Source organism: Eptesicus fuscus, chromosome 7 (genome assembly GCF_027574615.1).
Source record: "Eptesicus fuscus isolate TK198812 chromosome 7, DD_ASM_mEF_20220401, whole genome shotgun sequence".
NCBI lineage: Eukaryota > Metazoa > Chordata > Mammalia > Chiroptera > Vespertilionidae > Eptesicus > Eptesicus fuscus.
The window spans coordinates 84,089,263-84,115,528 of NC_072479.1; the positions used below are offsets into that span (position 1 = coordinate 84,089,263).

General features: G+C 37.8%; 1 protein-coding gene across 1 annotated transcript in view; it reads left to right on the forward strand.

The window, feature by feature from the left end:
- The window catches only part of LRP6 (LDL receptor related protein 6), a 137,972-nt gene that overhangs the window by 73,679 nt on the left and 38,027 nt on the right, over positions 1-26,266 (forward strand). Inside the window, exons 6-9 of the mRNA XM_054719268.1 lie at positions 1,658-2,054; positions 3,531-3,702; positions 24,154-24,370; positions 25,113-25,402. Of these exons, the coding sequence (XP_054575243.1) occupies positions 1,658-2,054; positions 3,531-3,702; positions 24,154-24,370; positions 25,113-25,402 (1,076 nt within the window). The remainder of the gene's footprint in view (positions 1-1,657; positions 2,055-3,530; positions 3,703-24,153; positions 24,371-25,112; positions 25,403-26,266) is intronic.

A 26,266-nucleotide genomic window follows, 5' to 3' on the forward strand; every position in this document is an offset into this window, starting at 1 on the left:
TTTAAAACAAAAGGTTTTTGTAATGTTGCTTTTTTGTTTAAAAATATGTAGCCTGACTTTAAAACAGGATTTATTTTAGCAATAGTGGTCTGTCTACTCCCTCAAAGCGTACATGTTTAACAACTATTTTGAAATTCAGATATATATTTGACCTATAGTAGCCTTAAGTTAACTATTCTGTTTGATCACCTTGCTTAAATTAACAGCTTCACTTTCTGTGACTTCTTTGTTTATAAAGTTTTGGGCTGACTCCTTTTGATAGAGCAAAGGCAGTAAATTTTGAAGTTATTCTTACTTGATGCCTGCTATGGCATTTAAGACAGAGTTCATTTACAATTAATTCTACATTCAAAAAGCTGATGCTGAGAGCTTTACTCTTGTCAGTTTAATGCCAGTATTTTCCTTTGCACTTACTGCTTTGGTTAGGAATCTTTTTTCACTCTTTTGGATGTCAATTTTCTTACTATCTTTATAGTTAGATGACTTTTTGCTAGTGATTTACCTGAACAATTACAAATATTCTCAGTCTCTGCTGTGTTTTTATTTAATACTAATTTGAGTTTAAAATATTTCATAATAAATTGGATTTAAAACTCAGTGAAATAAAAATTTGAAATTATTTCTAATGATGATAATAATAATATATTAGTTAATATTTATTGAGTACGTTTATGTTCAGTACATTCCTGAGTGCTCGCGTCAAGCCTGTGAGATACAGACAAAGTGACTAGGCTTAGAGAGATTGGATGTTTTGTCTAAGTTTGTATAGCTACTTGAATTCAGTTCTAGCAGATCCACAACTCTAACTTTTAACCACTGTTACATTTATCCGATTCCCTCTGTCTACTGTTGCTATTTCCTTCAGCCAGGCATTATCTTATAGTTATCTTTGTCCACAGCTTTACTGAGATATAATTTACATACCATAAAATTTAGCCATTTCAAGTGTACAGGTCAATGATTTTTAGTAAATTTACAGAGTTGTGCAACCATCACAATCCAATTTTAGAACATCCTCATCAATCACAAAAAGACCTTGTTCTAGATTTCCTTACCTTTTTAAAAGCATTAAAAAAATATATATATATATATATTCATTTATTTATTGTTTTCAGAGTAGAAGGGAGAGGGAGAGATAGAAACATCAATAATGAGAGAGAATCATTGATCGGCTGCCTCCTGCATGCCCCACAATGGGAATCAAGCCCACAACTTAGGCATATGTCCTGACCGCGAATGGAACTATGACCTCCTGGTTCATCGGTCAACCTTCACCACTGAGCCACGCCAGCATGGCAAAAGCATACTTTTTGAACAAAGGACCCATATCCTATCTCCTTCCTCCTTTAATATTCAGCTACTTAGCTTCTTAGTCACTACTTACTTAGTATTCATTATACCGTTAAGTAGTTCCCCCCCAGGGGCTGCATATAATGAATGAAACCAAAGTTCAGTTATTAAAGAGCTTCACCTCATAGTCAAGCTATTTCTATTTCACTGCATTACTTTTCATTTTCACCTTATGTAGATGCTAGTATCCTTTTATACTATGTGTCAATTCCTAAAGGAATTCTGTATTCTTTATTTAGAGTTGCTAAATTTTGCGTGTGGGTTTTAATTTTATTTTTTCCTTCTCATTTATTCTACTTTGTTCCAGGTGCCACTGAATTATTGCTTTTAGCCCGAAGGACAGACTTGAGACGCATTTCTTTGGATACACCAGACTTCACAGACATTGTTCTACAGTTAGAAGATATCCGTCATGCCATTGCTATAGATTATGATCCTGTGGAAGGCTATATCTACTGGACTGATGATGAAGTGAGGGCCATACGCCGCTCATTCATAGATGGATCTGGTAGTCAGTTTGTGGTCACTGCTCAGATTGCACATCCTGATGGTATTGCTGTTGACTGGGTTGCCCGAAATCTTTATTGGACAGACACTGGCACTGATCGAATAGAAGTAACAAGGCTCAATGGGACCATGAGGAAGATACTGATTTCGGAGGACTTAGAGGAACCCCGGGCTATTGTGTTAGATCCCATGGTTGGGTAAGAAGCTCTGCTAATAGAACATTTTTGTTTTCTATAGGTCCCTAAATATATTGATAAAAAAAATTTGATGTATGGTTTTCAATAAATGCCTTTCCATTTTTAGAATATAGTGATTGTAATAAAGTATCAAGTTAAAGAATTGCTAGTTTTTTCCCTTGAATGTTTTGAATACTTTTTTTTTCTAAATTAAGTCCATGGTTGCTGACTTTGGGTGTTGGCTGCAGATTTTGTCGAGGTTGCATCATGACCATGAAAAATGTGAAAAGAAATAGTTTTCAGAACTCTTTTTCTTTCCCTAGAAGATTTCATTTCATTTCATTTTCAGTACTTGTAGAATGATATGGTAAAAAACATATCTTATGTCATGTATTTTCAAATATATAAATGTCTCTATTTTTAAAACTTTGTCAGGCCATGCAGCTTGACTCCTAGTCTTTTTTATTTTTATTTTTTTACAGGAAGGAAGAAGTTACAAAGAGCATGCCCCCTCTTTTTTAAAAAAGTATATTTTTATCGATTTTAGAGAGGAAGGGAGAAGGATGGAGAGATAGAAACATGGATTAGAGAGACACACCGATTGGCTGCCTCCTGCACACCCCCTACTAGGGATTGAGCCTGGGCATGTGTCCTGACCAGGAATCATCTCTCGGACCTCTTGGTTCATGGGTTGATGCTCAACCACTTAGCCACACCAGCAGGGCTTATTTTTATTTTTGTGCCATAACATCCTGACCATAGTCCAGGGAAACAAAGCTTTCTACATGGTCACCAATGTTATTAGTTAACTATGAGATTCATTCTGAGGGCAAACATAGTGGCAAATCCTTACACTTCTGTATAGAGCCAATTAAACTTTCAAGGGCCAGAAGAATCACTTGGCACTACAGTGAGAGTTTTGAGAACTCTGTTTATTACTGGGGTAACCTGTTTGTGTCAGAAATGACAAGCCAGCAAGAAAAAGAGAGGGTTGTTCATGGGAAGGAGCACAAAATATTTTGAAAAAACATAACTAAATATGGAATCTCATTATTTACTAGAGGCCCGATGCACGAAATTTGTGCAAGAGTAGGCCTTCCTTCCCCTGGCTGCTGGCACCGGCTTCCCTCTGGCACCCGGGACCTGGGCTTCCCTCTGGCCGCAGGCAGGCACCCAGGCTTCCCTCGCAGCCCCAGCTTCGTCCGGAAAGACGTCCAGTCTAATTAGCATATTACACTTTTATTATTTTAGATTGGAAGGCATTTTTATTATCCATTCTAGAAAACACTTTTGATATGAAAATTCCCTTCAAGCTTATACACTGCTATTATAAATGTCTTAAACATACTCTTGGTATGTTTAAGGGCTATTTCTCCCCCTTCTATGGTATTGATTGATGACATCAGTGTGATATGACTGGTCAGTCTCATCTTAGGATATCTGAAAGCTACAGTTTATTATCTGTTTCTAGCTCATTTTTTTTGTGTACTTCTATAGGTACATGTATTGGACTGACTGGGGAGAAATCCCAAAAATTGAACGAGCAGCTCTGGATGGTTCTGACCGAGTAGTGTTGGTTAACACTTCTCTTGGTTGGCCAAATGGTTTAGCCTTGGATTATGATGAAGGCAAAATATACTGGGGAGATGCCAAAACAGACAAAATTGAGGTTTGTTCCTTGCTTTTCATTTTAGAACCAGTTTTATAATGGTTTTGAGTTATGGTAATTTGATGTATATATTCTTGCCTTTTGTCTGGGGTTCTAGAGATATCTTTTACAGAAATTTTACTCAACCTTTAGGATTCTAGGAATTAATGTATTTTCATGCACCTAACCCTAGGATATCTGAGTTATACTGCCATGAGAAATGGGTAGTCATCTCTTTCATATCACTTATGTGAATGATTTTCTTCATTATGGGTAAAAGCCACTGCCTAAATTTCCTAGGGAAAATTTCTGCACAAAATAAATGTTATATAAGATCTATACTGGAAAAGCTGGTAGTCATGTCAGGAAAACAGAGCCTATGTGTGTATATAGCCTTTTTGTTGTTAAATTGATTATGAGCTATGTGGGAGAAAGGTTAATTAACCAAAGCTTGGGAAAAATATTTACCAAACTAGAGGCTGGTGCACAAATTCATACATGGGTGGGGTTCCTCGGCCTGGCCAGCAATTGAGGCCGATCAGGGCCGTCTCTCCCACTCCTGATTGGGGTTGACGGGGGTGTGGGGGTGTGTGGGAGGGAGGAACCGCAGGAGGTTGGCTGGCCACAGGAGGTTGGCTATGGGAGTGCACTGACCACCAGGGGGCAGCTTCTGCATTGAACGTCTGCCCCCTGGTGGTCAGTGCGTTGTCATAGTGACTGGTTGACCGGTCATTCGGTTAACTGGTCGTAACCGTCGCTTAGGCTTTTATATATATAGATGATAGAATTAAATTGTAGTATCAGAATAGAATTATGGTGGAAACAACTAGTGATGAATATTTTTTCACAGTGTTTTGTAAATGGTTTATATCTTCAATATTGAGCATGAAGTCTAAATTTCACAGCTTTGAATTAAGCTGTGCTAGAAGTCTTATGGATTGCATATTTAAAACAGAGTTTTGATCATACTATTCCTTTGAGGAATGCATGACTTTCCATATAAAGAATGACTTTGAATGTCTCTTCAGAGCCACAGCAGGTATTTTCTAGTACATAGATAATTTAGGATCTAGAGTTGTTATTTCAGAAAGGTATTCTTAGGAGTTCCAGGGACTCTGAGAGAATAATGAATTGAAGGGCCTCTCTTCAGAATGGAAACTTGGAGTAGAAAAATCCCATCAGTATTCCCACCAGGCTCAAATACTGAAAACTGCATCTCTTATTCTTACAGCTGGTTTTCATTAATAGAAAATTTTTCGTAGATTTGACTATATAAATTTTCTCCCTGTTGTTAGTGTTTTATTGCCCCTCACCCCCTTTAAATCCAAGTTAGTGTTTCAATCTTTAGCAGCTGGAGTACAGTGCTAATGAGACAAAGGTTATGGGTTCACTTTTCAGACAGGCTATTAGCTTCACTTGGTTGGCCTGAATACAAATTGCACACCCATTCCCAACCAGTTCACAAGTGTGTATTGTTGATCACCTGTGGACTATCCATGATTGTATAGGTATTACTACTCTTAGAAAAAGTTTAAAGCTTATGTGTCTAAGAAGAATGTCTGTACATAAGGGAAGAGAACATAATTAAAGTATGGAAGGAAGAACACTTGATTTCTTATTTTGTAGGGATTTTTTTAATTCCATATTTGGTCTTACTTTTTTTTTAGTTTTCCCAGTTCAGGTCACTTTTAGCACTTCAGATATAGAAATTTATTCAAAATCACAAATAGTTTAGGAGGGATTCACGTAAAGAAATGAGAATTTATGGAGGTTCTAAGTTCTAGTGTTTAAGAATAAAAATGAAGCCCAGCTGGCGTAGCTCAGTGATTGAGCCTTGACCTATGAACCTGGAGGCCACGGTTCAATTCCCAGTCAGGGCACATGCCTGTGTTGCAGGCTTGGTCCCCTGTGTGGGGCATGCAGGAGGCAGCCAACCAATTCTCTCATCATTGATGTTTCTCTCTCTCTTCCTCTCCCTTCCTCTCTGAAATCAATAAAAAAAAACATATATTTTTAAAAAAGAATAAAAACGAATACACATTACATAACACTATGTAATACTGATTAAATGAGAATTATTTTCTTAGTTTGCTGTACTCCAGTAGATCTTAAAATTAGTATTTATTCTGATCTCTCTGTTCTGTTGTCCTGTGCTATCCATTGTATACAGGTGTTACACGGTGGTGTTATTTGCTCCCTCACTTACTTCTCCCTTGAGTGGTACCAACATTTTTAAACCTGACTTTTAGATCTGTTTCTCTTCTTCCAGGTTTGCTAGAACACAGCTGCTATTTGTCTTTGTCCTCTTTTTGACAGGTTATTTGGGGTTAATTGTACATCTAACTTCCACCAAATTATATACACACATACCTCTCCTTATTCTTTTCCCCTGGAGAGTCTGATGAAGTTTCCCTAATTGAGCATCAGTGCTTTTGTCATTTTCTTTTCACAGACACATTTGGGAAATAAAGAGCTGGTGTTGTTATTTATTCTCTTCTTAATTTAGGATGATGTGTAAAATTGCTGATAGATGGCAAACTAAGGAAAGAGCGTAGCTCTTTACCTAAATTAATCTTACATAATTGGGGGAGAAAAATGTTAGTTTCCCTGAGACTAGTAGTGATCATAGGAGCAATTGCCACCACTGGCTTTTCATCTTGCCTTACTGAATAGTAGGTGGATTATAGTGAACTTGAAAACTTCTGAAAAGATACATAATTTTTAAAATGCTTCTTTTTCTAGAAGGTTATTTGTTAGCCTTTGCTATGTAGCAGCTGATCCTAAGTACTGACCTGACCCTAGTCTAGGTCACATGCTCTCCTCTAGACCCATTCTTTTAAGAAAGCTTCCTAACTTTTGTCATGCCCAAGAGTGAAAGCTGCTTTTTCCCTGGGTCAATAAGAAAATATCAAATTATGGATTTAATAGCCGTGGTTGTTTTTTTTTCTGGAAGACTTAAGAGTTTTCTTAGGATCAAACTGCCCTTTATGTGTTTATAGTACATTTGGGAAGAGAAGATAGTTGTTTGGTAAATTATTATGTAGCATTGTAAGGCATAGTAAATCTTGTGTTTCAAGTGGATCTTATGGGAAAAGCTCAGAATGTACATTTGCTATTTGCTCCCTCAGTGGAGATTCTTTAGGTTGGATTCTTACTCCCTTTTTTGTAAGGGGCGATATAACCAAATGTTAGATATATTGGGGCACTGGGTCTAAGGATTAGGGAAACCAGAGAAAAGTAATGGGCAGCTCTGGGTTTCAGATTTGATTTTTATTATACAGAGTTGCAGAAAGAATAAATAGGTTTATCTGAGGTTTATAACCACTTCTGCAGAGAGGGATGGGGGACACAAGGAATTGCTAATGATGTCAAACTTTTTGAAAGACAGTCATAATATTGGCCTGTGCTTTAATATAAGAATGTATCTGTGAGGATATGTCTGATTTCCTTACTTGTCACCTGAGAGTGAGCACTTATCTGTAGGTGTCAGTTAAAAGGTACATGCTGGTACTTGTTTATGCTGCTTCATTATGCTAATTTTTAATTGCCTTTTATGAACAAGCTTCTGGTTTACTTGTCTGCACTGGATTTCCCCACCTCTACTCCACCCAAGTGTTAATATAGTGTTTTGGGGCTTCCTGATAATAAATATTAAAGCATGTGCAGAACGGATCATTTCTATTTTTTTGATAGAGGCAACTTGAAATAAGCCTCTATTTCTGCTTTATGAGATCCTGCAGTAGGCAGAAACATGTTGTGTCTTAACAACATTCTCATTGTTCTTGGTCAGGTTTCACTGCCAAAAACATCTGTTGCACTGAGGGCCTGCAATACTGCTTACCAATAGCAAAGACATACCATTGATAATTTATAAGTTTAAAGCATTTTCTTTGCCATTATATAAAGTTAAGACTGTATCGTTTACCTTGTATTTTCTTTGGGATGCTTTTCTCAATACCTTCCAATTTAACTGATTGACAAAATTAATGGTGTTTTGTATTACTGGTTTAATTGAAAATAATACTAAATAATAGCTAAATTTGTCTTACAATTTCTCATTATATGCTTTTTATTTCATTTCCCTCTCCTCTCCCACTTTTGTTTCTGAGCTTTGGCTGACAAATGAAGTAACACCTACTAGTTATAGGTAAAAACAGAGACTCTTTCTTGTCTACATTAAGGGCATGTAGATTTGTTTTGAATCTCTCTCATTGTAAATTTCCCTACTTTAGAGAATACAGTGTCCATAAGTAATTTTATCCAAATCTAATTATATATGGTACAACTTCGTTGGGAAACAGAAATGGAGATTATTAGAACCTTGAGTACCAAGAAATTTTAAATAAAGAGGGTATTATTGTGTAGGATTTGTGCTGAAAACTTGGCATTTGGTGAATGTTTTATTTCATATTCTAAGGCTGAAATTGCAGGGCTACATTTTCCTCTCATGACAATTTCCTCTATTTTATCAATACCCTAATAAGGAAATTTGTTTCCCAAGTATTCGTATTTCTTTTTAAAGTAATTTCTTTGTCTGGCATCTTTAGCCTGTGTATTGTGAAAGTCTGTTAAAACACACAAGGTCCCATTTATGATGATTTTTCTATTGTTTGTTTCTAAGATTATTCCTCCTTAAGAATTTTTAGTACTACTAGCGGCCCAGTGCACGAATTCGTGCACCTTGAAAGGAACTGTGGGCTGCAAGGCTGCGGTAGGCACAGGGGTGGGTCTCGGCCCATCCTCTGTGCCCCCGCCCGGCCCCTCCCGCCGTGGCCCCTGGTTCCCTGTCTGCTGGCAGCCCCGTCCTCGCTGCCTCCATGCACTGACTGGACCGGCCCTGCTCGCACCCACTGACAGTGCAGAGTGATTGGGGCTGGCGCCAGCAGCGGGTACAGAGTACAGGCAGTCCTTGGGGCCAGCGCCGTCAGCGTGTGCGAGTGGTGCCTGCTGCCCCAATCGCCCCTTAGGAGAAGGGGAAGGTGGAGAAGCCCTCAGGGGCGATCAGGGCCGGCAGCTACTGCTTGTACCCGCTGATGGTGCCTGGTGATTGGGACCGGCACAGGGCACTGGCAGTGGGTGCGAGTGGCGGCTCTGGTGCTGGCAGCAGATGCAAGCGCCAGGCAGGACCACAGCATGCAGGAGCAAAGAATTTTCAGTCCAGATGACGGTGACTGGCGCCCTGCCTTGGTCTGGTGCCCCTGCTCACCTGCTCCACCTTCCTGCCATGGCAAACGCCGCCATGTTCCATACACGCCCCCTGGTGGTCAGTGCTAGTTATAGTGACCGGTTGTTCGGTTGTTCCGCTGTTCGGTCTATTTGCATATTAGCCTGCCTTTTATTATATAGGATAATCATCTGTTGTTGAGATAAAGCTCTTCTGATTATATGACAGGTACCATTAAGTACTTTCTTTTGAATCTGCTAATTTATAACATTCAGTGTTACTTAAAATAGATTATATTATACATTCAGTTTTAGATACTCAAATTAATGAACTTAAATGCCTGAATCTTTGCCCATTCCTATTCCTTTACCACACTATGTGTATGTATGTGAATGTATATTTTCCCCAACCTCTTCTTGACCTACAATAATAGAAGATAAACTCCACCATTAGATTCCTCAGCTCAATAGAATACAGGCAGTCCTTGGGTTATGTCGGACTCGACGTACGTCGTTTTGTGGTTACGTCACCATCTCCCATTTATTTATAAAAAAAAAAAAATTCTGTCATTTCGATGTATGTACATATGTGCTTTATGTTTTTTTTTTATTTATTTACCACAAGTAAAGGTCAGGAATTGTTCTTTCTTTTAAATTTTTTTTACTGTTTCACTTCATTACTGCTGTGTATGTGCTCCATGTAAGTGACGTAGGTACTTACGTAGGTGGGTTCCGACTTATGGTGAAAATCGCGTACATCACGCGCCATAGGAACCTATCTCTGACGTAACCCGAGGACCTACTGTACCTGGATTTTGGGCCTGTATTCATTGAATTGTAAACATGGTACCACCCTATTATATCATTTTGCATTTTTTGGGGGTATATCTTATGATAATATATTTTTAAACTCCTATTTGAAAGTTTCCTATTCAAGTACAATTCTAGCAACATTATTTAAGTTGTTATAGTCTGCAGCAGCCGAAGTAGTATGTCATTCAATCATATGCTCTGTTGTCTCATTATCTACTCAACTTTGGCTCTAAAAAAAATGATTGCATGTATAAATTAGAGAATCGTCCTTGATGATAAGTATAATCGTGCTTTCCTGAACTGCTACAACAAACCCTAGAGCCTCACCAATCAGGAGGCTTTGCCTCACTTAAGAGTTAGTATAGTTATATTTATGTAAATTAGGATAAGCTGATATCTGTTGGTACTTAGAAAGCATTTTTAGTGACCAAGTTTGAACTTGCCCTTGTATCATTTTTTAAATATTCTGCTTTTGTACTTTTTCTTCTCATATTTTAGTGTAAAACCATTTAATATGTGTGCAGGTATTTTTAGTTTCAATCTGAAATGTTTAACACCGCTGTTTGAAGCTTGCCAAACTTGTAAATGTTTTTTATTAATGGAGTCGATGTCAGACATTCCTTTTTGGGAGATTATTTCTCTATAAGTGGGAAACTATTTTACTTTCAAAGGGGTCATAGAATTTCATTTTTATTGTTTTTAGAAGGTTTGGAAAGGGTAGGCAGTCAGATAATGGCAAGACCACAGTTTTGGAACTTCATGGGAAGGAATTTATAAAACATTGAGCAGTTAACAGTGACAGGTATTTTAACTCTTTGATTTGATTTAAAGTTATCACCAGCTATTTAAAGATTCTGTGTAATAGTATTTCTATAGTTATCTATAATGAACAAAGGATTCTCTTTTGTTTTGTTGCATTTTAAATATAGTTTACAATTTAAAAATTTAAACCTCCTAAGAATCTTATCATGTAGGCCCTATCATTATTTTTATTTTTTATTTTTGGTGAACTCCTATTAGATTTTCCAAACTCTTCATTCATTTTACTGTAATTTGTTTTTTTGTTAGATTTGATCTGAAATAAACTAAATCTCAGAGAAGGATTAGAATTCCTTTTGTTGTACTGAGATTTTTAATACACTGGTGTTTGTTTAGTATTTCACTTATAATTTTGAGCTTCTGAAATCTGCCAAGACTTTGTAAGTAGGAAGAAGTTAGAGGCTTATGCAATTAATATATTACCTGTTCAAAGTTTTTGCTTTTGTTGTTCATTTTTTAAAAAATTATTTTGGATTAACAAATGACTTGGCTTTTATATTTGGCATTGAGAATTTTAATATTGCTTTTGTGTGTGTTTTTTTTTAAGTATAGTGGTGTTCTTAAAATATGTCAAAACCCCTTCTGTGCCATAATAGATTTTATTAGTTTACAGAGATCAGTAAGTAAACAGTGTTTCATGGGTTTTCAAAGTGTTGTTGTCTTTCAATAAAATAAAGCTGTTTTCAGGTCTTGTAAAATTAGCTATGGTTTTTAGATAGTATGATATACTCACACAAATATGTTTTCTTTCTAGCCAGGTTTCTCTTCCTAAAATTCAGCAGTGCTTGGTGCTTTTTCCTTAGTTAGCATCTTTTGTTTGCCCAAAGTCATACAGCTTTCTGTCTAGGTAAAAAGGAATGGAATTCAAGTTTCCTGACTCCTAATATAGTACTTTTTGTGTTGTGCTCTGTTAGTCTTCTTTATACTATTCATTTTGAAGTAATTTCAGACTTATAAAAAACTGGCAAGAATAAAATCTTCCACCCACCTTTATTTTACAGACTCATGGAACAATGATCAACATCAGGAAGTTAACATTGATACCATTCCATTACATTTATCAATTGGAATTCTATAAGAAAGTGCTATCCCCTCGCCTCTGTTTACTCAATTATTTGAATATATCAGTGTGGACTTATCAATGTTTATTTTATTCTATAGGTTAAATCCATTATTATCATTATATTATTGTAAAATTTGTACCAGAATTATCGTTAGAAGCACCTTCAAGTTGATTCCTGTGTCCTTTTCACATGCTTTTATCTTTATCTTTTTAAATTGTGGTAAAAAATAGGTAACATAAAACATACCCTCTTAACCATTTTTAAGTGTACAATACAGTAGTGTTAGTTATATACACATTGTTGTGCAACAAGATCTCCAGAAATTTTTTTCTCTTGCAAACTGAATGGTTTTAAAATATGTGGTATATACATACAATGGAATTCTATTGCGGCTACAGTCAACATGGGTGTGCAAATATCTCTTGAGATCCTGTTTTCACTTCTTGTGGATATATACCCAGAAATGGGGATTGCTGGATCATATGGTAATTCTATTTCTAAATTTTTAAGGAGCTTCCATCATTTTTAAAGCAGTTTCTGAAACAACTATATATTCCAGCTTAATCTTATTTCCCTTGCCTCACAGCCGTGGTGGAATCAGTTGTTGCTTCAAGGAGACATGATTCTTTTTAATGAAGGAATAGTATTTAAAAACACACACACAATATCTGGGCATAAGGCATGCTCGATGGTACTGTTATAATTTACCTTTTAATACTAAGCTGTTACAATGGATTTTTTTCTATTCAGAGGCCAAATGGTATTTATTTTAACTATAGAGTACTTGAAAAGAATGAGTGGAAAGGGGTTAGTTTTCCCATTAAGCTTTGTCGAAGGCTCCAGGACAATGGGGTTCTCAGAAATGTCTTGTGAAGCAATCCTATATAATAAAAGGCTAATATGCAAATAGATCGAATGGTGGAACTACTGAACGACCTGTTGCTATGACGTGCGCTGACCACCAGGGTGTGTGTGCAGAATATGGCAGGCTTCAGGCGTGGTGGGATGGTGGAGCAGGAGAGCGGGGGCACGAGACCAAGGTGGGGCGCCGGTCACTGTCATTGGGGCGAACCTCTGGTGGTTACTGAAAATTCTTTGCTCCCGCACGCCATGGTCCCGCGTGGCGCTTGCACATGCTGCTGGCGCTGGAGCTGCTGCTCGCACCCACTGCTGGCACCCAGTGTCAGGCTCTGTCAGTGGGTGCAAGCAGCGGCTGCCAGTCCTGATCGCCCCTGAGGGCTTCTCCACCTCCCTCTGCTCCTGAGGGGCGAGTGGGGCTGGCGCCATCAGTGCGTGGGAGGGGTGGCAGCGGGAGCAGGGCTGCCAGCAGAGGGGGGATCGGGGGCCATGGCAGGAGGGGCCTGGTGGGGACGTGGAGGATGGGCTGAGACCCACCCTGTGCCCACCGCAGCCTCGTGGCCCACAGTTCCTTTCAAGGTGCACAAATTCGTGCACTGAGCCCCTAGTTCAGTATAATTGACTAAGGTGAATTGCTGTTTACTATAATGCCTTCTTCTGAAAATCTGTTCTCAATTTTATAGTTTTCCTGTGCAATTCAGGTTTTAGAAAGCTTTGGTGACAATAGCAATTCTTAGCTCCCTCTGTAAAAGAACTTAGTAACTGCAAATGTTTAATATTCTAAGCATGACTTCTTGAAAAAAATATAAAATGAGCCGAAACCGGTTTGGCTCAGTGGATAGAGCATCGGCCTGCGGACTCAAGGGTCCCGGGTTTGATTCCGGTCAAGGGCATGTACCTTGGTTGCGGGCACATCCCAAGTGGGGGGTGTGCAGGAGGCAGCTGATCGATGTTTCTCTCTCATGTTTCTGACTCTCTATCCCTCTCTCTTCCTCTCTGTAAAAAATCAATAAAATATATTTTAAAAAAAGAAAGAAAAAATATAAAACGATCTAGTGCAACTATGCTACTTTCCCTCCATATTAATAATCACTTGTATTTACTCAGGCATTATATGTTTTGAACCAGGTTAAAAGGCTATAAATGCAGCCCTGTCATTGCCCTTCCTGCTCTTTTAAAACAGGTGCATGGCATCCCCTTACTTCCCCTACTTGGTCCAAAGCATTTCTCTTTACTTGTCACCCCTGAGAGATTCTGCACGACTGAATGTTATTTCTATGGGTATATATTTTATTTTTTAAGTGCCATTTCTGTTAAATTATATTTTATGTCCTATGAAGTGTATCAATCAACCCCCAATATCTATTTGTCTGTCTTATAACTTCTAATTCACTCCTTGTTTTGGATATTGCCTGGAACATTAGAAGAGGAATAGTTCCTTGTGAGCATAATTTTAGTTTCTCTTTTAGAACTGCATAGCATTCCCACTCCAATTCATTTTATGATAGGTGCCTAGTTGTCCTATTGTCATCTATTTTAAACGTGCCTAGTTTAAGTAAAGTGGCATAGCAGCAACTTGGGTAGTAGACTGGCTGCATTCCAAGAGTTCATGGGTAATCCTGTCTTGACATTGAATGAACTGATGAAACTGCTCCAAAAACCGGATGTGATGTTTATAGAAGGTTTGCTATTACCTCCTCTCTGTGGAGATAGTGTTCTGGTTAACTCACATCTGTTTCCTGTTGTAGCCCACATTCTCAGTGTGGTTTGGGAATATTTGAGAATGCCTCAGAATGTTAAATCTATACCACAATGTGGTTGAAGCAGCTGAAACCACTGGAGACTCTGGTTCATATTTGGAGGAAGATTTTAGAGGTGACAGAAGCCTAATTTCAGTTTAGCTAATTTACCACTCTGAGGTAATACAGAGAAGCACACCCTCAAGAGTTGCCAGAAGATTTAAGTAGGGTTGGCTCGACTATTAAAGCATAAGGGTAATCTTTTGGAATCACCTAAAATGGTTCACTTGTTCTAGATTCAGAATGTACAAGCAAGCTTTTATCAGGAATTGTATTGTTATTTTAGACATAAGGGGCTTAAAACCACATATACAAACCTAGTAACCTGTCCCAAACTGTGACTAGTTGGCTATGAGAAATGTAAGAGTGATTTTCTTTGAGACAAAGCAGCATGTTCTTGTTTGTTGCTTCTGCCCCGTAGAAAGAGATTGTGTGGTTGGTAAAAGAAAAATATTTAGGGGAGAAGCCAATTTTCTAATAAAAGTGTGAACGCTGAACAAATAATTAAAAGAGGTTTCAGAAAGTAAGCATTGGACTCTATACAAAGGGAAATAATATTGTTCTTTAGATGTATGGTCTCAAAATCAGATTTTATTTAAGCTGTTGATCCTTTAATCTCTTCAGAGCATTCTTATAATTTCTTTTCACATCATATAAAAAGTAATAGCATTTATTAATAACAGTCCTTCCCGTCTTCCTCCTTTGCTGACCCCTCCTCCTTTGGACTTGCACCTTACCTTTATTTTGTTTTATTATTATGGAAAATTTCAAACATACAGCAAAACAGAGTAAAGAGTCTCATGAACCACCCACCCTCAACCATTATCAGTACATGATCAATCTAGAATGCTCTAAATGGGAGAACCAAGGAGATGACAGATAAGGATTCTCTTACTGACACAACTATGGTTTTAACACTTCTATTTTTAGAGAACCTAAAAGAAATGAAAGAATCCGGCCTTTGTCCTTGCTCTTATAAACCTCAGCTAGTGCTTTGAAATGTAAACTTGCAAATTTGATAAAATATTTTTTTAAAAGGTGGAGTTTTTTGTTTTTTTTCATCAGAAATTGTTGTTGTTTTTAAAGTAATTTTAACCCATATTAAAATTAAGTATAGTATAGCTGAGGAGAAAGGAAAGACCAAATGAAAGACAACCCTGAAAGTGGCAGGTGTGAGAGGGGACAGAGATCTAATCTAAATATATTTTGGATATGTTGGATTTGTTAAATACATTATTAAAATTAATTTTAGCTGTTCCTTTTAATGTTTTAAAATCTGGCTACCACCAAATTTAAAATTACACACTCGACTCACATTTGTGGCTTGTATTATTTTTCTCTTGGACAATACTGTTCTAGACTCAACCCTGTTGTAAAAACATGACCAGCTGGCATGGTTCAGGAGTTGAGCATCAACCTATGAACCAGGAGGTCACAGTTCCATGCCCCGGATTGCGGCCTTGATCCCCAGTATGGGGCGTGCAGAAGGCAGCCAATCAGTGATTCTCTCTCATTGATGTTTCTCTCTCTCTCTCCCCCTTCTCCCTTTCTTTCTGAAATCAGTGAAAATAAATAAAATAAATAAAAAACCCGAAAGGACAGCAGACAAGAATAGAAAGATAGGGAATTAAAGGAAACAGTGTGCTTATAAAGTTACATTTATAAAATCTTTAGTACATTTTAATTACATTGTTTAATTTGAAATAGATATGCTAATATCTAGCTTTCCTGTGAGTTTCATTTATGTTCTCCCTAAACACTCCCCCTCCCCAAGACTTATAATTTGCTTTTAAAGTGAAAGAACAGGGATAGCTGGAAGGGACTAATGCTCTAAGTGGGTAAAGCTGCAGAATCCTTAGTGGTGGCTTTTAGGGAGCTGAATTTAAGTTCTTGGCCATTGTGCTAGTCTGAAGATCTTCATTACCATTTGTTGTTTTTCTTCCAGATGTTGCTAAAAACCTTACTAAGCCCTTTGCTCTTTTCTTCTTCTCAGAGACCCATGTTTGCACTTAGCAGAGCATCAACACTGATCTAAACGCCAGTTTTGTCAAGGGACTGGAGTGAAGATCAGTCAAGCATTTCTGATCTACAGTTATGTGCAATTCTGAAATCCAAAAACCTCTCAAAACTAAACATTAGTTTTTGTTAATTCAGTTTTTGGAGAACCTGACCTGAAGCAATATAAGACTACAGTATTTGTAGCCTTTATTTATCTCCCTTTGTAGAAATATTTATATGTTGGCAATGAACTGCTGCCCTGAACCCAGGAAGAGGGGATATATGCACATTGTGGTAACTTCCTTAAAACCAAAAAGGTCTGAATTCTAAAATATTGCTGGCCCCAAGACTTAGGTAAAGGATTTAGGACTTCTTTTACCATTTCACAGAATTGAAAATATTTTATTAACCATAATTTTATATTTAAGATACTTATCTTTAGCACAAATAGTCTGAACACAATGACAGAAGTAAGTGAGGTCTTCCTGAAATACAGCTTTGTTATGTCACTCTCCTGAAAGTGCTTCCAGAAGTTTCTTGTTTTCTATAACTCTCCTTATCCTGGAATTTTACACCTACCACAGGGTGGTGTCTGCCTGGTGATGTCTTCTTTAAGTACCTTTTGAATTCTTTCTGCTTCAAATAGTTTCTTTCAAAGTTCAAACAAAGCATCATTAACTCTGTGTCTTGACATGTGCTATTTCTCTTATTCTCTTATTTCTCCTTTTTCTCTTGAATTCTTCAAGGTGGATTTAAATTCCTACTGTTTTCTAAAGTTTCTCTTGATTAGCTATAGACTAGAGAAGATTTATGTATATGTATGTGTATATGTATATATGTTTTAATGTAAATATAATTTACCTCTACAACTAGATAGTAATTCCTAAGCTAGAAAAAATCCTGTTATAAATTTCTTAGCATTCATCATAATTTCATTCATGGTGATTTGAATTTATTAGATATGTTTATTAATGTTGTTTGATTTTGTGGGGGAGTACAGTGAGGGTCTGGTAGAGCAGCAGACATATGTTCTGATGATACTATCAGACTATTCTTTTTTGTTTCCTGTTTTAGTTTTGGTTGCATAAGCAAACAGTAAAAATGGGGGGTTAGAAATGGGAGTAAGGACCTGTTGTTTTCTACTAGTTGCCATAATATATAAAAGTCTGTATTACATATATTCTTCAGTTTAACATTGTGGTGTTTTGGTCTTTTATTTCCACGTACTCTTTTATATTTATACTAGAGGCCCGATGTATGAATTTGTGCACCAGTGGGGTCCCTTAGCCTGGCCTGCGGAATTGGGCTGAAACTGGCTCTCTGACATCCCTTGAGGGGTCCCAGATTGCGAGAGGGCTCAGGCCAGGCCAAGGGACCCCTCCGGTGCACAATTGGGGCAGGGAAGGGATGCGGAAGGTTGGCCAGCCGGGGAGGGACTGCGGGAGGGCTGCAGGGCCTGTCTCACGCAGTCCTGGTCGGCTGGACTCCAGCAGCAAGCTAACCTACCAGTCTGAGCGCCTGCCCCCTGGTGGTCAGTGCACGTCATAGCAAGCAGTTGAGCGGCCTTAGCATATTATTAGCATATTACACTTTGATTGGTTGAATGACCGACCGGATGATCTGACACTTAGCATATTAGGCTTTTATTATATAGGATATTAATTTTTGTTTTGAAGCGTTATATTTTATAAATTATATGTAGCCATTTAAATATAGCTGTTTACATTAAAGGACTGAATGAAACATTTCACTAAAATAATTTTAAAAGGCAAGAACCAGCATTTATTGAGCATCTAGTACATACCTGGTATTGTGCTATATTTCTTGAATCTTTTTATTTTAAATTTTATTTTGTTTAATTTTTTAAATCTTTATTGTTCAGATTATTACAGGTGTTCCTCTTTTTTCCCCCCCCCCATAGCTCCCCTCCACCTGATTCCCCACCCCATCCCACCCCACCCCATGCCCTTACCCCCCGCCACTGTCTTCATCCATAGGTGTAAGATTTTTGTCCAATCTCTTCCCGCACCCCTCACACCCTCTTCCCCTTGAGAATTGTCAGTCCACTCCCTTTCTATGTCCCTGATTCTATTATATTCATCAGACCATTCTGTTCATCAGATTTTTTATTCACTTGATTTTTAGATTCATTTGTTGGTAGGTATGTATTTGATGTCATTTTGTTGTTCATAATTTTTATCTTTACCTTTTTCTTCTTCTTCCTCTTCTTAAAGAATACCCTTCAGCATTTCATGTAATCCTGGTTTGGTGGTGATGAACTCCTTTAGCTTTTTCTTGTCTGTGAAGCTCTTTATCTGACCTTCAATTCTGAATGATAGCTTTGCTGGGTAGAGTAATCTTGGTTATAGGTTCTTGCTGTTCATCACTTTGAATATTTCTTGCCACTCCCTTCTGGCCTGCATAGTTTCTGTTGAGAAATCAGCTGACAGTCGTATGAGTACTCCCTTGTAGGTAACTAACTGTTTTTCTCTTGCTTCTTTCAAGATTCTCTCTTTGTCTTTTGTCCTTGGCATTTTAATTACGATGTGTCTTGGTGTGGTCCTCTTTGGATTCCTCTTGTTTGGGGTTCTGTGCACTTCCTGAACTTGTAAGTCTATTTCTTTCACCAGGTAGGGAAAGTTTTCAGTCATTATTTCTTCTAATAGGTTTTCAATATTTTGCTCTCTCTCTTCTTCTGACACCCCAAAAATTCGGATGTTGGTACGCTTAAAGTTGTCCCAGAGGCTCCTTACACTATCTTCATATTTTTGGATTCTTTTTTCTTTTTGTTTTTCTGGTTGGGTGTTTTTTGTTTCCTCATATTTCAGATCTTTGGTTTGATTCTTGGGGTACGTTGATCTACAGTTGAGTTTCTGTATATTCTTTATTTCAGACAGTGTATGCTTAATTTCTGACTGGTCCTTTTTCATTTATTTTGGCATTCTCATTAAGGTCCTTGAAGGTCTCACTAAGCTCCTCGGAGGTCTCATCAAGTTTCTCAGCGGTTTTTAGAATATTCTTGAGTAACCTTATAAATGTGGTTTTGAACTCTATGTCGTCCAGTAGTTTGCTTTCCTCCATTTCTTTCATTCGTGACATGTTTCTTTGTCTCCACATTTTGGCTGCTTCCCTGTGTTGATGGAGTGGCTTTGTGTGGTAGGTGACCCATAGGGGCCAGTAGCTCAGCCTTCCCAATCACCTGAGGTGGATGCTCTTGGTACACCCCTTTGTGGGCTTAGTGCAAAGTCTTGGTGTAGTTAAGCCTTGATATCTGTTGGTACACTGGGAGGAATTGACCTCCAGGCCAATTGGCTGTGAGGACCCGCTGTTTCTATAATGGAAGAACTGCTGCGCTGGAGACACGCTTATGGTGCAGGACTTGTTTCAGTAGGGCTTTGGTGCTCACTGAGTCTGCCTTTTGAATGTGTCACTTATGGATGTGAGGAGTTGAAATCTGGTGTCTCACACTGACCACTAGGTACACTGGCTTCTGGATCTCCAATGGGGTGCAGGTCAGCTACTGTCTGAGGCCACCCAGCAGGAGCTACAGCGAGACCTACAGTTTTCTCCTCTTTGCTTGGGGTTTGGAGGTTTTGGAGCTGTCTGACCAGGGCTGCAAGTTTGCTAGTTTAAGCTGTGATAGGGCAGGCCATTCATATGCAAAAGCTGCTGTTTGGAGCTTGGGTGGGTTTGTAGGTTGTGCGGGGCGGGGTCTCAGGGCGTCACTAGGCTAGGGCGTGGCAAACAGTGATGGCTGCCAGCCAGCCGTCTCTGCGTCTCAGACCGTGTCCCCGCGTCCCGTGCCCTGCACCCCAGCACAGTAAACAATTATTCCTGCACGCAGCTCTGCAAGCAAGCCACCCTCACTTTCTGACCCAATGGCAGATAGTCCAGCTTCTCCCCGTAGGAGTTTGGGTCCCCTGCGTCTCCCCAGAAACTGGATTTCAGAGTAATCGGGAGCTTGTCTCCCTTCGGGTTGAAAAAAGCAACGCCCGCTGCCAGCCCGGATCGCGCGCTTCTGTACCTCAGCTTTTCAGCGCTTGTACACGTCTCAGTGCTCTTTTCTCTTTCCTTCTAGTTGTAGAACTTCCACCCAGCCAGCTTTCCCGTGGTTCTGGGTGATAGATGCTTTGTCTTTTAGTTGTAGTTTTGAAATTGTTGTGCGAGGCAGCAGTTTAGGTGTTTACCTACGCCGCCATCTTGGATCCTCCTCTATTTCTTGAATCTTTAATTCTGTTCTGTTTTACATGTGAGAAACTGGCTAAAGGTACCCAGTGAGTATAGAGCTTATATTTGAAATGCAAATCTATCTGATTCTGTCAGAATATTGTTTGCTAATCTTGAGAGGTTTCTTTTTAGAGCAGAAGAATGTATGGTAACTGCTAAATAGAAGAGGCTTAATTATGTAAACTAAAACAATCTTTTGGAATTGTGCTTTTATTCTTTTTCAATTTTTTTTTCATTATCCAAACTCATACTTAATCAGCAATCTTACGTTTAAGTTGTTCTTTCTTAGAATGAACTAACAAAAATGTTGTAGGATGACATAGCTAAAAGAGAAGAGTTGGTTGGTCCTGTAATATTTTTGAAGTAGAAATTTACATTTTATTTTTAAAAAGTTTAGCATAAAGCATCTAATTCAGAATTAGGCATTTAGAACAGTAAATCTTAATTGGAAGGCCAATATTTGGATATAGTAAAGCAATATTAGTATTAATTTATTAAATGAAAGAATGCATATTAATTGATTTAAGATAATACTGAATGAAACTAGGAATAAAATTAAATCAGATATGTTTTATGTACCATAAACTTGGAAAAAAGTAGTGTTTTAGAGTTTTAAGTACAGAATACTTAGCACTCAGTATTAGATGCTCTCTGATAAGAATGATGAACTCCTAATGGAGAACATAGGTTCACTGTTAAGTATGTGGCATTTAGATGCAGTAGCAGTGTATTTTCTGGGAGATGGGAATTTTGCAGGAGAAACTGGTGAGACCTTAGACTGCAACTTTACATATTTGTAGTTTTTCTACATGAGGTAATAGCAGAAACCTTTAGACTTGATGGGCTTTTTTAAGGGTATTTATAGATAAAGAAGAACTCAAGAAATCTTGGGAAATATCCATCCAGATTTGAAAAAGGAAGGAGGAACCAGTAAAATAAAGAGATAAAAAAGTAGTCCTGGTTATAGAAAGAGAAATAAGATCATATTGTGCCATGCTCATCAAGAGTAGAGTTTTAGTGGGTGGTTAAGGTTGTAAAATGTTAAAAAGAGGCAAAGAGCCCAAGAACTGAGAAAGCAAGGAAGCAGTCATTGACTGTTTTCAGTAGAGTTATTTAATCTGAAGCATAGATTGGAAGCCATTTATTGGGAGTTAAGGGAATAAATGATAAGAGGTAGAAAAAGCTATTAGGGATCAGATTCAAAGAATATGACAACACAAAGTCATTCACCTTTTAAACAGTCTTCATAAAATGGGGGAAATTGTGTTGTGTTAAAAGCAGAAAAGAAGGACCTATGGAGAAGGAGAAATTGAAGATCCTGGAAAGGAAGGAAATAGTATTGGGAGAAAGTTCTTGTAAAGGAGGTAGAGGAAGATACTAGAATCAAGAGATCTCCATATTAGGACGGAGAGGCAAAAGTATAGAGTTTTTAAAATAAGCTTTTTCTAAAATAGATTTTCTAAATTATATGTCTAATGAAGGAAAGATTTTGCACCCTGATCAAAGTTTCCAAGCAGTAATAGATTGGGGCCAGAAATCCTTTCTCTGAGCACTGCCATTAGAAGGGATTAGGAATGTATCTCTTCTCCAAAAGTAGGCGGTCAAATGCATTTTTACATGGATTTAAAATTTGAGCAAGAATTTCTTCATTAATTCAATTGGCTAAGCTGTAGGATCTGATGATAAGAACTGTTACAGAAATTTTTATTTCCATTTTTAGAAAAGTTTCTCGAGTGTCTTAGGAAACCACTCCTTTTAAAAATTATTTAACAAAAATTTATTGAGTTCTTTGCTAGGCCCTTTAATAGTTGTGGAAGGTGCATAAATGGATGAATTAAGGTTCCTGCTATTCTAGAGCTCCTATTTTAGTTAAATATGTAAAAAAGTTATCTATCCTTTTTCTCTGCTTAGTCCTTTTACTCTTAAAAATGACATTGATTTTAAGATATAACATAGCCATCATAAAATATGTCCAGGAATGTTCTATAGCAAGAAAATATACATGTAAAAAAAATTTAAGCTCTTGTCTCAAATTAAAGAGAAATTATTAACTTTGAACAGTATTTAATGTAGGAGTTAGAGTAGTACTTAATTTTGTTTAGCTATGTTTATGATTTTTCTTTTTAATCCTCACCCAAGGATGTGCTTTTACTAATTTTAAAGAGAGAAGGAGGGAGGGAGGTAGAATGAAAGAGGGAGGGAGGAAGGCAGGGGGGAGAGAGAGAGAGAGAGAGAGATTAATTGGTTGCCTCTCATATGCACCCCAGCCGGTGATCAAACCGGAAACCTAGGCATGTACCCTCACCAGGAATCGGACCTACAACCTTTTGGTGTATGGAACAATGCTCTAACCAGCTGAGCCACCCAGCCAGGGCTATGCTTAATGACTTTTAAAAAACATTTCTATGAATACAGATTTATACAGTTGGCTTAATGTAAGTTCTGATGTATCTGATATGAACAGATAAATATTCAACTAATATAATTCCTCATTCATCAGATATAAATCAGTATTTATTGATAATTGCAAGTGAAAATGTAGCACAGTTTTGCTTGCTCAATTTTTAAGTACTTCATCTGTGTCTAAGATTTGGCTGTTCTTAGAATGTCAGCAGGTGCTTTAAAATTTTTAGAGAGGAGAGATAAAGAACATCTAGTTGTCATTCCATCTAGGCAATCACATTATTGGCTTACATGGAATATTTCTTACTAGTTTTATAGATAAAAAATTAATACGTTATATATAAGATTGTATCTGATATTTTTTGTAGACGGGTTGGGGGGAAGATATTGATTACATGTACATGTTTTTAGTACTATTACAACATTTCTGAAGGCTTATTTGCCTGGTATAAGGTCATTTTAAATAGTAGAAATGGTCTCAGTTAGGGACTTGCAAGTTGGTGCTTTAGAAGACCTATTCCATCTTGTAGAAAGAAGATGCTGCTGCAATATCAGAGACAGAACGCCTTGGTCACTTCTAGGGAAATTGCTGGTATTTATGAGAGTATCAGAATGAATTTAATGTTAATTTTAAGTAAAAACAATGAAATAGAAAATATACTAAGTGAAGGAGTCCTAAAAAAATACTTCAACTCCAGCTCTGTTTTCAAGTTGTGTGAACTGATATGAATGTTTCCTTAGATGTAAAAAAGGCAAAATTCTCAGGATAAAATGTTCTAAAACAGATCTTAAATAATAAAGAGCTAATATGCTAATTAGACCGGATGGTGGAACAACCTTCCAGAACAACGGGGGTGGGGGTGGGTGGGGAGGGGAGGGGCGGGGATGTGGGGCAGCTGGGGTTGGGAGGGCTGAGGCAGCCGGAGCTGTGAAGGCCTACTCTTGCAAGAATTTCATGCATTGGGTCTCTAGTGTGCAATAAGATAATGTATGGGAAGGTATATTATAATTTGAAAACAAGGTATAAGCAAACTTAAAGTGATGATATAGTATTTTTAATTTTTACGTAATCATTTAATATAAGGGCTGATATTGCCAAATTTTTTAGAAGGAAGGGTAATAAGAGATTGGAGAAATAGAAATGAAATATGAGCTTATATTGAATATTTGAAACCACCCTCATTAAACAGCATTTTGTCATTTTGTGAAAGCATTGTAATAGGGATAAATAAGAAGACACTTTGGATTTTGATGTAACAGACAGTTATATTGGTCATTTTTACATACGTTTGAAGAATAAGTATCCATCTTTTTCCCTTCACTTGAAGGTTATGAATACTGATGGCACTGGGAGACGAGTACTAGTGGAAGACAAAATTCCTCACATTTTTGGGTTTACTTTGTTGGGGGACTATGTTTACTGGACTGACTGGCAGAGGCGGAGCATCGAAAGAGTACACAAGCGGAGTGCAGAGAGGGAAATCATCATAGATCAGCTCCCTGACCTCATGGGCCTAAAGGCCACAAATGTTCATCGAATCATTGGTAAGTAATTCCAGAGTTCTCTTAGAGATGGAAGCAGAAATGAATAAAGATGGATGCAGGCAGCAGTTTGTAACGCAGCATTGTGAATTGTTGATGTTTTGAGGAAATATAGAAATCATCTGTTAAAACCCCGCCCCCCCCCCTTTTTTTTTTTTTTTTTATAGAAGGAAAGGGTTTTTTAAATGTTGGCTTATTACTCTGGTCACATAGTTTGAATTGAAGGGCGCTCGTACACACACACACCTTCATCAAAAGAATTCAATCCTATTATATGAATAATGTAGCTTATTATTTTAAGCTTACTGTGGGTACAGAGGAAAGTATTTTGCAATACTTTTAATTCCCAATTGATTAGCAAGTGAGTTTTGAAGTGCTCCATTTCCAACCTTGACCAGTTCACCCCTCCTTAGGCCCTCACTCCTGGAAGGTCACCACATTGATGCCAACTTTGTGCAGTCACTTGAATGGCAGAGCATATACTGTACTTGAGTATGCTACAGTTCAGAACTCCTGGTCTCTGGTGATTCTCCTGGCTTGGCCTACTGAATAGCTGGGGCCACAACTTGCAACATTGCACTCGATTTTTATTCACTGTCTGTGCTCATAGTGCTTGATGGTGAGATTAGAATTGAAACTAGATTTGGGAGCAGATATAATCATAAGTCACTTTAAAGTAAAAATGTGTTGATTGTGTCAATGTGTATGTCCTTCTGTGCCCTTTTATAATTAATTTATCTTTTAGGTTCCAACCCCTGCGCTGATGAAAATGGGGGATGTAGCCATCTTTGCCTATATAGACCTCAGGGCCTTCGCTGTGCCTGTCCCATTGGCTTTGAACTCATCAGTGACATGAAGACCTGCATTGTCCCAGAGGCTTTCCTTTTGTTTTCTCGGAGAGCAGATATCAGGCGAATTTCTTTGGAAACTAACAATAATAATGTGGCCATTCCACTCACTGGTGTCAAAGAAGCTTCTGCTTTGGATTTTGATGTGACAGACAACCGAATTTACTGGACTGATATATCACTCAAGGTTAGCAAAAGAAGTGGAATGTTAAAACAGGACTAAAAAGGAGAGCTGATAGAATTCTGAGTCTTCATTCTGTGATCAATCTCCCTCATTGCTTAATAGGCAAAGTTCGGTAAAACCTTAAACTTTTGAAGGAAGTCAAGGGAAAGGTCCATTCAGTATTAATTAACTGCCTTTTAATACAAGATACTTGGCTTGAGCATCTAACTCTGTAAGACATAATCTTGCTCTATTATGTTCCCTTTGAAGATAATGAGTGACTTTTCTGCAGTTAGAGAGTAAGCAATTGCATGCTTCACATAAATGGCTAGACTTGACTCTTAATTTATTTTCAACAAAATTTTGGAACCTGACTGAGGTAGAAAATGCCAGTTATGAGTTATAGCACAACTTTAGTTTCTTTTTCCTGGAATAAACATTGAAAAGCATACTGAGTCAAAAAGGAGTTCTCAGAAAATCTGGAGGATAATGTTTTCTTCCAGATTGTTTTGGGCTTGTTTCACATAATTTGAGTAAAATTTTGTCTAACATGCAAAAATCATGGCATTTTGGAGCCAGAGTAAGATTCTTTTTTAAAATTTTTTATTGTTGAAAGTATTTCTTGTCTCCTTTTCCCCCCATTGACCTCTCTCAACCCGCTCGTGTCCACCCCCGCCCAAGTAGGATTCTGATGATGTTCTGTAAAGTCTATTAAATGAGTGAATAAGTGAAGTAAATAAATAAATCTTGGCTTTTACTGTGACCTTCTAAGTTTCCTCATCTTGTAAATAGAGATGAGCCCTATCTTGCAGGCTATTATGAGGATTAACTGAGAAAATTTACATATATAAAGTACTTAGGATAGTGCTTGGCAGCTGTTATTAATAG